This window comes from Drosophila santomea, chromosome 2R (assembly GCF_016746245.2).
Source record: "Drosophila santomea strain STO CAGO 1482 chromosome 2R, Prin_Dsan_1.1, whole genome shotgun sequence".
Taxonomy (NCBI): Eukaryota; Metazoa; Arthropoda; class Insecta; order Diptera; family Drosophilidae; genus Drosophila; species Drosophila santomea.
This window is the reverse complement of record NC_053017.2, coordinates 5,246,934-5,260,612: the sequence shown is the minus strand read 5'-3', so window position 1 is coordinate 5,260,612 and position 13,679 is coordinate 5,246,934. Positions and strand designations below refer to the sequence as shown.

Genomic DNA, 13,679 nt, shown 5'->3' with positions numbered 1-13,679 from the left:
GCAACTAATTTGATGGCGTGATCTACAGCATAATTATAAAACATATTTACATGTATAAAAGATCTCCTACTTGGCATTTTCAACTGCCTTCCGTTTTCTTCGACCTTTCAATATACTACTTATTAAATATATTAAATAAAATGTATCTTTCTTACCCGTCCACGTTCTTTATTAGACATGAATGTTGTTTGTCATTTAGATAGTATTTTAACATAACTAAGATTTTTACTAACCATTTACTATATTAACGTAACATTTTGATTATTAATATAGATCTTCCCTGTCCTTTGACTTCCCAGCAAAGAAAACATTTGCCTTAACAAGTTGCTGAGCACAAGTTAACATTGGACAGCCAACTAGTTCAATGCTATTGTAAATGAAGCTGTTCCGCAAAATACTCCCCCAGCCACGCATAAAGACAGAAATGGCTGGCATAAAATACAAAGCTTAATGCTTTAATAAAATGCCTCATGGGCTTACATATTCGCACACATGTTATTCAATTGCCAGCAGGCAGAAGGAGATCCTCTGGCTACGCCAACAAATTAAGCATTGACTACAGCTACGACTACACTATCCTGCGACAGAGATGGATGCTGGACCGAAGAAAGGGACAGCGAACTGGAGCACATGGAGCACGGCCAGCGGCACTTGCAGCAGCACTTTAAGCACAGCTCGGGCTTAACACTCCAACCACTCGTCTGAGTTCTTCTTGCCCAGCTCCGACCCGTAACCACCTGCCAAAGTTACATTTTACTTGGCCAACAGTATATTCAGTGGCCATGCAATACCCAGTAGGCTAAAAGTATGCCACATAGTTATTTAAATACAGTTCAATGTAAATTCTTACTCAAATAAATAATTACAATAAAACGCTTTTTAATAAGCTTAATATTTAATTTTTAATATCCATAATAAATTGAGTAAATTTTAATATCCATATATATACGTATATATAACAAGAATAATAATTTTGTTAAAAATATCGAAGCGTTAAAGCAACCAGTATTTTTCCCCGTTTGGTACCCCCATTTTACTACTTTGTGCTTGTTCGTTTTCCCTTCTACTCTACTCTTTGCATCTGCCGGGCAATACTTTTTTCCGATGTTTGCTAATTAACCGAAACATGCGCTTCTTGTTGTTACGCCTTACTTTGCCACTTCCCTTTGCTCCGCCCACATGAGCAAGTGTTAGTGCGTGTCCTGAAATGTGCACATGTATGTGTGCGTGGCATTGATGAAATGCCTGGCCGAAATTCCAGCATCGGCCCTGTGTCTGTATTATTTTGCAATTAAGAATCTTCGCCTCAAAGCAACGCCCATATACTTTTAGCTTAACGAAGAACACAAAAAAAAAAAGCAGGGAAATCCAAAAGGAAGCAGCCATTTATTGGCTTAAAGGCTTTATAGCCGACTGGCATAACTCATTTCGCAGTCGTTCCTTTTTGTATATACTTTTGTCGGGCCAACACTTTAATTGCAAATTGCTCGTTGCGCATACGCCCCGTGTGTCCGCTGTTAATGAGCTGATAATGAATTTATTAAATTTACTACTCGTTTGCATTTTATAGTCCAGTCGATAGATAAATTAACTGTTCGTTTGCTTTTTTTGTGGCGTTTGCTACTATTGTAATGAGCCAGCGAAATTATTTATTTATTATTTATGCAGAGACGAGTCATGTAAATTAATCCGTGTGTTGGCTCATATTTCGCCATATATAGGATGTTAATTTATGCACTTTGTTTAATAACTTTAATGCTGCTATGAAGAAGGGAGCAACAAAACTGTGCGATCCATAAATCATTGCCATTTACACGAATGGACAACCCCCTGAACACAGATAAAAAAAAACGATACGTAAAGAGCTAAAACACTTACATAAAGCGGAATTTTCTATGCACTCTCCGCTGTTTTAAGTTAAATTTGTGTACCTACTATAAAGAGCGGGCATATACGTATATACATACGTATATACAATGGCAATAGCAATGAAACATAATTCTATGTAGGACTGTATATTATATTTTATTGCCCATCAATATACGCTAATCTACATCCTGGTTGTGGTTTTTCGGCTAGGCCATTCAAAATATAACATAAAATATGAACAGAGCATTTAATGAAATACAAATTATGAATTTTATATTGATTTATTTATACGCATATATATGTATAATATCTGCACACTTTTAACTTTTAATCCCCTGTATTTTACCCAACCCAAGCCCCTGCGTTTTGCCACAAAATTTGTAAGCATTTAATGCTAATTAATTTTAAATGCAATTAACTGCAGTGCTTGATTTGTTACTAACTCAATTTTTTATACAAATAACAACACTTACATATTTCAAATTATATTATAAATATATGCATTTTAATTGCCGTTTTATTTGGCTTAGCTTAAAGAGCAGTAATTAACGGCGTGATGTGCATTGATACTCTTTTTTCTGGCATCAAATTGCAGTTAAATTGTTGATTTTATTGGTTCGGTGAACTATGATGCGATGTTTGTGGCCAAATAGTTGTGGCATTTTATTTCGAATTGATACATTTGTCTATGCAAAGGTGAATCGAATTGTGAATTTATAACGCAATGGAGATATAGCTGCGTGTTATTTATTAATTCACCAGGAACATTAACCTCACTTCATTTTGTTTGTCACATTAAAATAAATTTATTTATTTATTTTTAACATCACATTATACATAATGCCTGTTTTGTATATTACATACAATAAATCAACCGTCAACAAATAAATTTTCAATGACGACTAGTGTTGTGGACAGCAATTTCCAAACCCCGCACAACCTGGATTACATCCTGCAAAAGCCTGTACAATGTTTGTAATTGTTGCTAGCATCCAAATAGAAATTAGGTGCCTTGTCATATTTCTGAAACTTAAAATGGAAGTGTTTTTTTGATAAGATACTCAATTTTTTAAAAAAATTCTGGTGGAATAATACAATTGGTACGGGAAAGTACGAAATGTGTCGTTAAACTGGATGTGTCGTTAATGGATTAGAAAACTTATCAGGCGTGGCATAGAACATTTCAATAATCTTAAGTACTCGATAGTAGCAAAGTAAAAAAAAACCCCAGAAGAAAACATTTAACTCATTTATTGTTTATTATTACAAAGGCATGATATGCTTGTCAATTTTACAACCTATAGGAAAATTACACCGGCTTGCTATGATTAAAACTATTGCAACAGTGCAAAGAAAACAAGAAGACCTTTTAATAGACCACATTTTTATATGTTAATGGTTGCAAAACTTCAAGTAAAAATGAAAAACATGTAGCAGGGTTAAAGTAGTTATGCATGGCACGATGAACAAATTGAGGACTTTTATAATGTAATCATGGCACGAAAAGCGTTTCAAATTGAATTCTCATATGGTTGAACTTTTTAAAAATCAATTTAAAATTAGCTATCGATAGGAAGATATTTTGATTGTTTAATGAAGTATTAGCGACTAGTTTGTTGACGTTGTAACCGAATTCAAAACGTGCACATTAGCAAATTGGCATAGTTATAGTTACACTTGATTTGCGACTGAATTTAAACCTTATGCCGTGGCTTTTTCAATCAGATTCTGCTGTTTTAGCGCAACTCACTTACAAAAGAGGCCGTTATGTCCATTGTTGGCCAAATATAGACAATGGGAAAATCCTCTTGTTCAAGGTATCAACCTTATCTGCAGCATAATAAGCAGCAGCCCATTCCAATTCGTTCTGCGTTTATTATTTATTTATTTAAAAATTTCCGCCTAGTCTCCGGTATGCTAGCCGCTCTATTCTGAGCCCTCTTTGTGGTCCAACCTTTTTAGCCACTTTCGTTTTAATGTAATCAAATGAACGTGCCTCGCATTATTCTGTTGCCAATAAATTTCACCAGGCAAATAGATGAGGATTGGATACCAGTCCCAAATGGTTGTTGGATACTACTTTTCGGGGGGGCGGGGCTTTCCACCCACGGGATTTTATCGTCCTGCATTGCGAATTGGTAGTGAGAATAATAGTAATACATACTAGTTCGGACCGGTAAAATAACTATCTTTGTTTTGATTAATAAAATTAAGTTCCGTTCAAAATATCCAAAGAAAATGTTAAAAGTCATATATTCCATTATCAACAATAATGCGAATACAATTGCAATTTTTAATAAACAACGGGTTCCTAATTGAAAACATATGAAATTAGTTAATATTTAATTTGATGTATTGGTAATTTTTCTTAACGACTTCGGCAAACTGTTCAATGCTTCATGTGCTTTTATAAATTTTAAACCCTTGTCATATAAAAACTAAAGTTCTCTTAAGCTCATATTTTCAGAATTATTTTTCTCAGTGAATATTCCCCCGACTCGTGGCCAACTCCCACGAACAATAACAATGAGCTGGCTTCGATTCTCAGTTGCTGTTGTGGAAACGCCTTTCCTTTTCGGCAACGTGTAAAATTGAAAAATTCTCTCAAGTAGCTGGCAACAGGGGAAGGAAAAGAAAACCGCAGGGTCCTCGAAAAGGTCAGGAGGTGGGGTGTAGTGGGCGGTAGGGTGCCCTGGGAGGAGGTGGTCGCCTCTTATATAATTGAAAGGGACAACACGTCGAGTCGAGGCTATTAGGTTCGCTTTCCTCGCCGCTGCTGCGCCCTTTATCATTGCTCTTGAGACTCGGCGGCTAATGGATTTCAGTTCCACTCCCTCCAGATACAGAGAGATATTGTATTTATGTATGTACTTTTTTAGTCTTATATTTATGTATTTATTTTCACTTACAGTCCAAGTACTCGAAACGGCAAAGTAAACAATACCAAACAACATTTCAATTCACATATCCGTAGAGCGGTTCAACGGCTTCCCCTAAAAGCACACCTCACTGCCCTCTAAACAGTTGTGAACTGGTCATGGGAAATATGCAAAATAGCTGAGAGGAAATATTTCTATTATTTATTAACTCACACTCCCTATTTGCATTCGTCTGTCCCTAACACCGATAAGGGAACTAAGAGAGGTGAAGGCACAATGAAGCGTGCAAAATGTGTTTAGAGGGAGTTTCCATTTTTATTTTTTGATTTTTCCTCTTATGTATATTTTTTATATTTTACACTTAGCCAGAGTCTGGAGACAGGATCAAGATGTATCCCTTTTGTGCCACCCGATACGCTATAGGCAATTTTGTGGGGCAACCAAAAACTTTTAGAGTTAAATTTAACGCTTACACATTCCGATTTTGCATTACTACAAATTATTAAGGATGAAAATTTGGGCCGGCAACAAAATATAGGAAACCATTATCAGGCCTTTCATCCAGCCAAGCAGTCGTATACGCAATATGAATTTTTTCCAAATCTTATATATTTAAATAATAAAATATTTAAAATTATCAAAACTTGGCTTAAAATGTAATATATATTTTAATTCCTTATTAAATGATAGCTTTTAGAAGTGGGTAACTTAATTAAATTAAATTATAATAAAATTATTTTTTAAATTCTTTCCCAACAATACAATTAAAATACATAATGTAAACTATATAATGTAAACTACATAATGTAAATCTAAAGTTTAAAATCTCTCCTTTTGGACGCTACAAAGTGTGCTAGAAAACGGAAATGCCGCGCACACGTACACACTCAAAGAAAAAGACTGAGAAGAAAGTAAGAGTGTGAGTGTGCAGCGACATTGTAGAGCAGCTTCCATTTTTGTGTTTAGAACTCTCAATTGAATCTTGATGCACGTGCCCTGGCACAGAGCCCAAATATAATTCCGGGGCGGACATTGCGATGGCATCGCATTCAGGGCATCCCCGGTCCCAAAGGATACAGGGTATTTTCTCCATGTCTTTGCCTCACGCATCCCAATTTATTGGGTGGAACAAGGGGACGGTGAAATGCCGAGGGGGCTGGCAGTAGCCCAATGGGTTTTTCTTGTTCTTGTTTCATTCATAATAATTTTTATTATGGGTCATTGGCCATTTGTTTAACGCTATCCACATGCGAAGAAAGGGTAGAAAGGGTGTTTTGGTGGTTAAGTGGGTACAGCCCAAAGGCTCAGGCCCATTTCATGCAGTCCATCTATTAGAGAAAATGTATCCTATCTTTGCTGTTCCTCAATGTTTTTTATTTTCTTTATTTTGCATATTTTCATATTATTTGTTTTATTTATGGGTCCATGACTCTGATAAATGGCCGCAACTTCATCCTTCGTCCTGCCCACCTATCAACGTGTTGATGTGATTTCTTTTCTTCACTGGATACCCCTGAAGTTTCTTCATGATGGTTTGCCAAATTCGCTACATGTCATAAAAGTGCCAAGAATATGAAACTCATAGAAATATGTTTTAATACCTTAAAACCAATAATCATTGACAATTAAGCAAATACCATAATACTACAAATTATTAATATATTCCACTTGGGTTGTTCTAGGAAACTTAATTATTAATGACATGTTTCTTGTTTTATTATTTTTGAAAAACAAGCATTAAGTAAAACTAAAACATAGAGTATCGCCAGTTGGAACCTGCTTATTCATACCGTTTTCCCACATTTTATCTACGTTTTTTTCCTCCGAAAATTATTTAAATTTCTTATGCGGGCCCTCGTACAAAAAGTGATTGACGGAATGGCACAGTATACGGGGAAGGGTGAGAAATTCATGTGGGTCGGCAGTAGCAAATTGATAGATGTGTCCGTCCGTCCGTCTGTCCGTCTGTCGAGGACCCCAAAGTGGCAGCTGCTCGTTGTCTACACAAGAATTATGACGGCTAATAACAGGACTAAGTGGTTGCTCTACGGTGTTCCATCAAAAATCGCATACAGCTGCTAACCGATAAATGCAATTGATTCGACAGTTGGTGATGGTTTTCGGCCATGGGATAATTCAAATATGAAAGTGCAGTACACAAATGAGTGAGCCATATGATTTATCGAGCTTGAAGCGATAGATGACTGTTTATATTTTGCTGTGTATTACTTTTGGTCAGACGCAATTAAATTGAGCTTGATGAAGCATCAGAGTGAGGGCCCCTTTTTATTAAATTTTTTTTTTTTGGTTGATTGTTTTGGGTGCAGATGTCAGGACATCCCGGTGTCGCTCCTCTCGCAGCCGAGATTCCACCCCTTTTGCATCCTGCCATGGTTCATCACGCTCGGCTACGTTTTCATTTTGGTTCAGTGTGCAGCGAAAAACTTTTCCCTATGACAAAGTTTGTATCTGCGGATGCTCCCATCCTAACGTCCTTTCGTTGCGAGTGTTTTATTTAATTTCCAGCACGCGGCCATTCGCAATTGCAATTCAAATTCACATTGCAACGGAATTTTCGAGGGGCGACGTGGGCGTTGTAATTGGGCGGCGTGGCGGAGTGTGGGCGTGGTTGGGGTTTTCGCTTACTAACTTCCTCCTCAATTTTCGGTCCATCAAAGCCACTGGCGGAGCTGAAATTAAATAGCTGTCCTGGTTTTTAGGAAAGCAGTTCGGTTTTTCGTTAAGCGTAGCGTCTAATAAATTACTTTATTGATTGATTGAGTTGAAGTGGTAAGGATAGTTAAGAAATACGAATGTTTCGGAAATGCCGAAAGAATTCCATTAAATAAAAAGTAATATCAAGCCATCTTAACTTAACTTTCATACAATTTTTTAAATACCCATTAATTTAAAGCCAATTTCGAAAAATGAAAAAAAAATAACGGCCAGATCGCCTCGGCATGCGGTGCTGATCAAGAACATGTATTTGCGTCATAGGATTGACAACGCTTTGTTTTATTACTTGTTTTAAGCCGGAAACGCTCCACGTTGGGCGCCACTTTTTTTGTACGTCAAGCACTCCAGTGCGTGCAGTGCTGATGTTAAACCATTCGGATTACCATTTATTTAGTAACAGATCAAACTAGTTGATTTTATCCCAAATAGTTAACCAACTTAATTTGGATATGTAATTATGGTAATATATTATCTGGCTCGCAAACGTTTTGCTTAACCAATTTGCAATTGTCTAGCTGAGCGACAGCCGGCAATTAAACATGGCAGTGCCACAGGCGTAAAAGCAAAATGAAAATTTTCCAAGGAAACTGGAGAGGATTGCTTAGCGGGAAGTTGTCAGCGCTTTGAAGCATTATCATCGTGTCTTGTCTTCTCCTGTGACAATTTCATTGAATGTCCGCAGTCAGCCCACAATCTGTTTGTCTATATATATACCTGATGATACTCCGCTTTTCGTATCCATTCCGGAAACTCCATGAGCATTTTCTCCGCTCCTTGCCCTGCAGTATGTGTCTGTGTGTGTGCGTTGGCAAATATGTCCTGCGTCTGTTTGCTCTTGTTGCGCTTTAATTTATGCCATCCAGCAGCAGTAGAAACAGCTCCTGTGGATGCACTCTACTGTTTTCCACCAGTTTTTTTCGTTTTCCCCTTAAAACCTTCCTCAGTTTGTCTGTTTGGTGAAGCGAAACCTATTTTCTTTGCAGCTGATTGCATTTTATAGCATTGCAACCTGTCAGGCTAACAGCTTCAAACTCTCGACTCCTTTGGCCCAGGAATTTTCAGCTACACAACACAACACCCGATCCCCCTTCTTTTTGGCCAGTATTGCCACCCGTGCTCTATGAATTTTTTAGCACCCCTCGCGTGCTGCGCTCAAGCTGAAAGAGCAAAAAAGATGCTAAAGACCAGGCGGGTCAGGCGGTAAAATAAATAAAAGTTTATTTAGCGTAAAACCTATAGTTTCGGTACACTTAACTAAAAATAAGATCAATCACATGCATATTCCTCATATATTTTCCAAATAAAATTCTTTAAGATTTATATATTTAACTAAAGAAATCCTAGAAATGGTAAAGCATTTTATGTATGACCCCGCTTTGTCTTTGAAACTCCTATGGCAGATAAAGGTAAACTAAAATGGCATCTATATAAAACATATTATTGCTATTTAACTGATTGGAAAATAAGCGCTAAATTAAATATGTTTACTTAATTATTCAGGTGAGACACAATCTTATTTTAATCCAATAACCAAATTTCCACATGCTTATTGTGTGCATCTAAGCGTTTATTTGAAATGTATACATGCTCACCTGGCTTCGGCAGACTTCGAATTTATTGGCCCAAATCGCGGTACAATTCGCGTGGCAGCTTTTCCGCTTTTAGCCATAATTTGGCTGCAATTGTTTTAGACCCGCGGCCACTTTTTCTGACACGAATTTCTATTCCTTTTTTACCCGTCACCCTCTGAATTCGCCCTCTTTGTGTGCCAAGTGCCGTTATGCGATTCAAGTTGCGTTTAATAGTTAATGCAAAGCTTTTAAGCATCCAACAGCAGTCAACAACAAGAGCAACATGGAAAAAAATACAAAAATAAATAAATGAAAAACGAGGAAAACCAGTGCAAGAAATGCAAAAGTCATGCGGGGAAACTCAAAGCTTCCCATACCCTTGAATTGGCATACAACGTGATTAAGTACGTGCGAAGAACCTTTTAATCCTTTCAATAAAATATGTTCATTTAGTTAAGCAGACCTAATAATAAAGTAGAAAATTCGAAAATTGTCTATATTAACAATGAGAAGCTTACACGTATTTAGGTGCATTGTAGTTTAAGCGTCTTTGTTTTGAGTTCAGTTCACTTCATTAAGTACAATAGTAAGTTGGCGCTCTTAATTTTTATTTCCGCGCCATACACTGCTAATACTTCTACGACTCTTTATAATGCCCATATACCCGCTTCTTTTCACCTTTTAACGCTCAACTGGCTCTAACTGTTGGAATTAAATTTTTAGGATTTTCAGTTTGCAGACTGGGAGTGGGAAATTCTCGTCCTTTTCACTGCAACAAGGCGAAACAAGTGCGGCATGTAATTACATTAGCTTTTATTTCTATTATGCGCTCATAACGTATTTTTTATTAATGCAGCATTCCATTAAAGAAAATAATGGCGAACAAAAAATAAAGGTGCTGCAAGCAGAATCTGGAGAGAAAATCGGAAAGAGGGCTTGGGTGGGTAATTAAAAATGATCGGAAAGTTGAGCCAACATAATGATGTGCTTAGTACAAGTAAAGAGCAGCTGCCCGGTTGCCAGTTCCGTGTCCATTGCCCAGTGAAAATGATTTGCTCATTGGGCAGAAGAGATGACGATGACCCAACAAGTTGTTGAGTGCTCAAGGACCTGTGCCAATATTTGGGTCAACAAGTCAGAGCTCACATCTGGAGTACACAAATGCAATAAAAAAGGGGGCAGCAACTAAAGGTGAGCATGGATAGATGACGTGCATTTCAACAACACATATTTACTATTGCAATCCCATACTTATTCAATGTAATTCATATTTGTACAACTTTAAAAGAAAAAATAAACACGTAGCGTTATTAAATAAATTTAAATGGCGCATATTTTCAGTCCAAATGAAGGCTTAACTAAGTTTACCCATCCCACACAAGGCTAAAAATAAATTTTAATGCTTAGCTTCTGTCCAATATCTCTATTATTGTAATGCACTGCGTCATACAGTTCAAATTAGTGCAACAACTTGACAATTGAATATGAAATGACGCCACGAAAACAATAACTTTAGCATTTAATTCATTTTTCATAACCCACAATATGCAGTCGCCCAACTGCCCAACTGCATCGAAACAAGAAAAAATCAAGGCTGAAAAACCACTAAAGAATATTTTAGCGGAATCTGCAATGGACCTACCATTATTATACACACAAAAAAATCAATTTCTTTTAATAGACAATATTCTCCCCTCACATTGATATTCAAAAAATTTTTTATAAACTGGGTGAAGTTTATTAAAAAAAAAGGAGGATGGCAATCCATCCTTTCTGAGTGTCGCCGGGTGGCCAGCCAATATTTTATTCATTTCATTTTGACATAAACTGTGAAGTGCGGTGATAGAAAGAATTGTGCAATTTTTAGTTATTGTAAACGATCGGCCAAGTGTGAAAATGGTTTTCAGTTCGACTTTGAGTTTATTAAAATTTCTTGTCCCTCGCATTTTACTATTGTTATGAAACGAAGTTTTGCAAACGAACGAGCGCGATAACAGAAATTTCAGATATTTCCCATGGATAATTAAAGAAAATGGTTGAAGCTGAAAATTGACTGCGAAATCGAAAAGTGGAAATGTTTAAAGCCCTCAGACTTTTGATCATCGATAAATTGGAAATTTAAAAAGTCTTAAGTCTAAAGAATCAAATATTGTATTTATTGGGAACAATTTGAAAGGTTGATATAGAACTATAAAGAAGTAAAAACTAACAAGTTACCTATATTAAAAGTTAATTATTGTTACTCATTGTTGTCATAGTTTGGCTATATGATATTTATATAATAGCTTTATATATGAAATATGAATAAAAGCATAAAAGTTGATGCTAATAAAAAAGTCAGATCAATTAAGAAACTTAACTCCCTTTAAGTTAATTTTGTACTAAAGACTCTTCCTAATCAGCCTTACTAACTAAATAAGCTGCTTTTTGAAAGACAGAGAAATCTAGGAAATTGGTATAAGAGGCGATGCTGTAGTTGGCAGCTTGAAACTTGGCCCAAAGCAACTTGGCCCGTCAAAAGTTTATGGCGAAGCGTCAATGCTATCGTCATTTTGCTTTGACTGCGCACATGATTATTACACGCGCTCACACACACTCTTTCACCCACACACATACATACGAACCGTTTATACCCACACACTGACAGATAAACACATGCAAACTTTGGGCCAAAAACTTGCCGCAAAAAGTTTTTAAGTAAGCGGAGGGAGGAAAGCCGTAAAGGGTACGAAAAAATTAAACTAAAAACCAAACTTTAACTTAATGAAAATGCAATATTTGCGAGGGTTGTGGGTGGCCAAACTTTTCCTGCCTGCTGGCAATTTATGCACCAACGTAGGCCAAGTCAAGAAAATCAAAAAGAAATCAAGTTTCACTGTTCGGTGTCCCTGATTTATACCATACACAATCAAAATCAGTAGTGTAGTAAGATTTTCAAAAGGCAAAAAATGTCAAATACTCTTGATTATGGCAGAAAAAAATAGATCGAACGAAGGACAGTACTTCCTTCAATTGAAAAACTTTATCGATTTAAGCCAAAATGAAGCCGATCGTGTGCATTCAGCTGTGGATGCAGCTGCCAAGCTCGGTAAGCCAAACAAAAAAAAGATACATTTTCAGGAGGGACAAAGATCTAAGATAACATTATCGGAAAATAAACGCAAAATGTCGAAAGCTTGTGAAGATTTTAAAAGAACTCTTAAAATTGCCAAAAAACCACAGAAGCAAAAGTTGCCAAGTAATTTAGAAACAAAGCATATTTCAGGAAAAAAATTTGATAAGGTCTCGCAGGCAGGAACTTCCGAAAAGCAGGATGAATCCCGAACCATAACTATCAATAAAGGAACACAACGTCGTCTGCGAACTGCCTTGAAATTGCTAGACCTCTTCGAGGGCAAATATAGCAGTGATAGCGAATGTTTGATGGATTCCGAGTCTTTACATGGTTCAGTCAAAAGAAGTACTCGACGATTGCAAGCTATGCAGGATCTCTCACCCAGGGATTTTCTCGGTCTTTGTAGGGATTGTCGAACACGGTGCAGAGGTTGTGGAAGACGTCCATCGGCAGTTCTTATGGCAAAACGTAGAAGATTTTAATAAGGAATATGGAGAATTGGATATGTCATATAAACAAAGATAAAACCGTACATGTCATGTCCTTGAGTTTGTTTTAAGTTTTTAACAAATAGATACATTTTCCTTACCAAGTAAGTATCTGGTTTTCACAATTATATCCTTTAGCCACCCAAAAGATCTGCGACACATTCGAAAAATAATTTTGCATCTTGTTCGTCCTCCGCAAACACACATATACTTTTTATGCGTCTCACAGCAATCAGTTTCTTTTTGCACAAGTCTAGGGGAGTTGGAAAAAAGGGCGCAGGGATAATCCAAATCTCATTACGCGCAAGTCGTACTTAAGATTAAAAATAATTATTTCAATTTCTGTGCCAGGCCATCGTCACGTAGTCGCACAGGTGAGCTGGAGGGCGGTAGGGGCGGTCTGAAAAAAGTGAAAATTCAATTAGAATGCGCCAACTTCATGTGAACAGGCAGCCAGGCGAGTCTAACTGTCTGGCTATGGAGACGGCGTCCCTCTGTCTGGCAGCCTTCCCAAAATGCAGTGGCGGCATGTTTTATTACAGGTGGGAGCTGAAGAGGGTGGATGATGGGGTGGAAAAGGAAAATGGGGCGAAAAGTGGGGCGGAGGGTAGGGGTGGTAGTGGAGCGGGAAGGCGGAGATCCACCATCGCGTAATCCTTTTGCCAGCCTGCGAGCAACCACAATAATTTGATTTTACTTTGCTTTAACTTCATGAAAAAGTTTCAAGTTTTTTTGCCACACACACACCTCTGCTTGCTGCTTCTGATAAACTTTTTAATTTTGCCGCTGAAACTCATTTAGCGCAACGAAAGTGCGAAACTGCGGTGGCATCAGAGGATGATACGTGTTTTAGGATCGTCTGCTGCATATTTAATGGTGTCTGTAGCCCCCACAAAAAGGCATTTTAAAGACCCTTTCCTACGCCTAGAAATATATATATATGTATATATATATTCTTTTTTGTATTATTTAAATTTCGCCTACACTGTGGCCCAAGGCGTAATGAAAGCCGGAAAATCAA

General features: G+C 37.2%; 1 protein-coding gene and 1 long non-coding RNA gene across 4 annotated transcripts; one reads left to right on the top strand and one right to left on the bottom strand.

Moving 5' to 3' along the window:
• Positions 1 to 2,650: 2,650 nt before the first annotated feature.
• Positions 2,651 to 3,318, bottom strand: LOC120446843. The gene is made up of 2 exons (XR_005615896.1): positions 2,965 to 3,318; positions 2,651 to 2,898 (listed from the first exon to the last, which is right to left on the bottom strand). It is a non-coding gene; the product is annotated as an uncharacterized LOC120446843 (long non-coding RNA).
• An 8,603-nt stretch (positions 3,319 to 11,921) lies between these two features.
• Positions 11,922 to 12,713, top strand: LOC120444812. 3 transcript variants are annotated; one of them, XM_044005828.1, is made up of 2 exons: positions 11,922 to 12,143; positions 12,321 to 12,713. In XM_044005828.1, the coding sequence occupies exons 1-2, from the start codon at positions 12,023 to 12,025 to the stop codon at positions 12,650 to 12,652; spliced, it is 453 nt and encodes a 150-aa protein (XP_043861763.1). In that variant the 5' UTR covers positions 11,922 to 12,022; the 3' UTR covers positions 12,653 to 12,713. The 3 variants fall into 3 exon arrangements, with proteins under 3 accessions (XP_043861763.1, XP_043861764.1, XP_039480694.2); XM_044005829.1 differs by having other exon boundaries at positions 12,004 to 12,143; positions 12,311 to 12,713; XM_039624760.2 differs by having other exon boundaries at positions 12,081 to 12,143; positions 12,347 to 12,713.
• The last annotated feature ends 966 nt before the right edge of the window (positions 12,714 to 13,679 follow it).

Excerpts from the sequence above, each read along its gene's own strand:
- LOC120444812 (XM_044005828.1), top strand. The coding sequence starts at position 12,023 with ATGGCAGAAAAAAATAGATCGAACGAAGGACAGTACTTCCTTCAATTG. Across the intron at positions 12,144-12,320 it reads GGATGCAGCTGCCAAGCTCG|GAAAAAAATTTGATAAGGTC; the intron begins GTAAGCCAAACA and ends AGCATATTTCAG.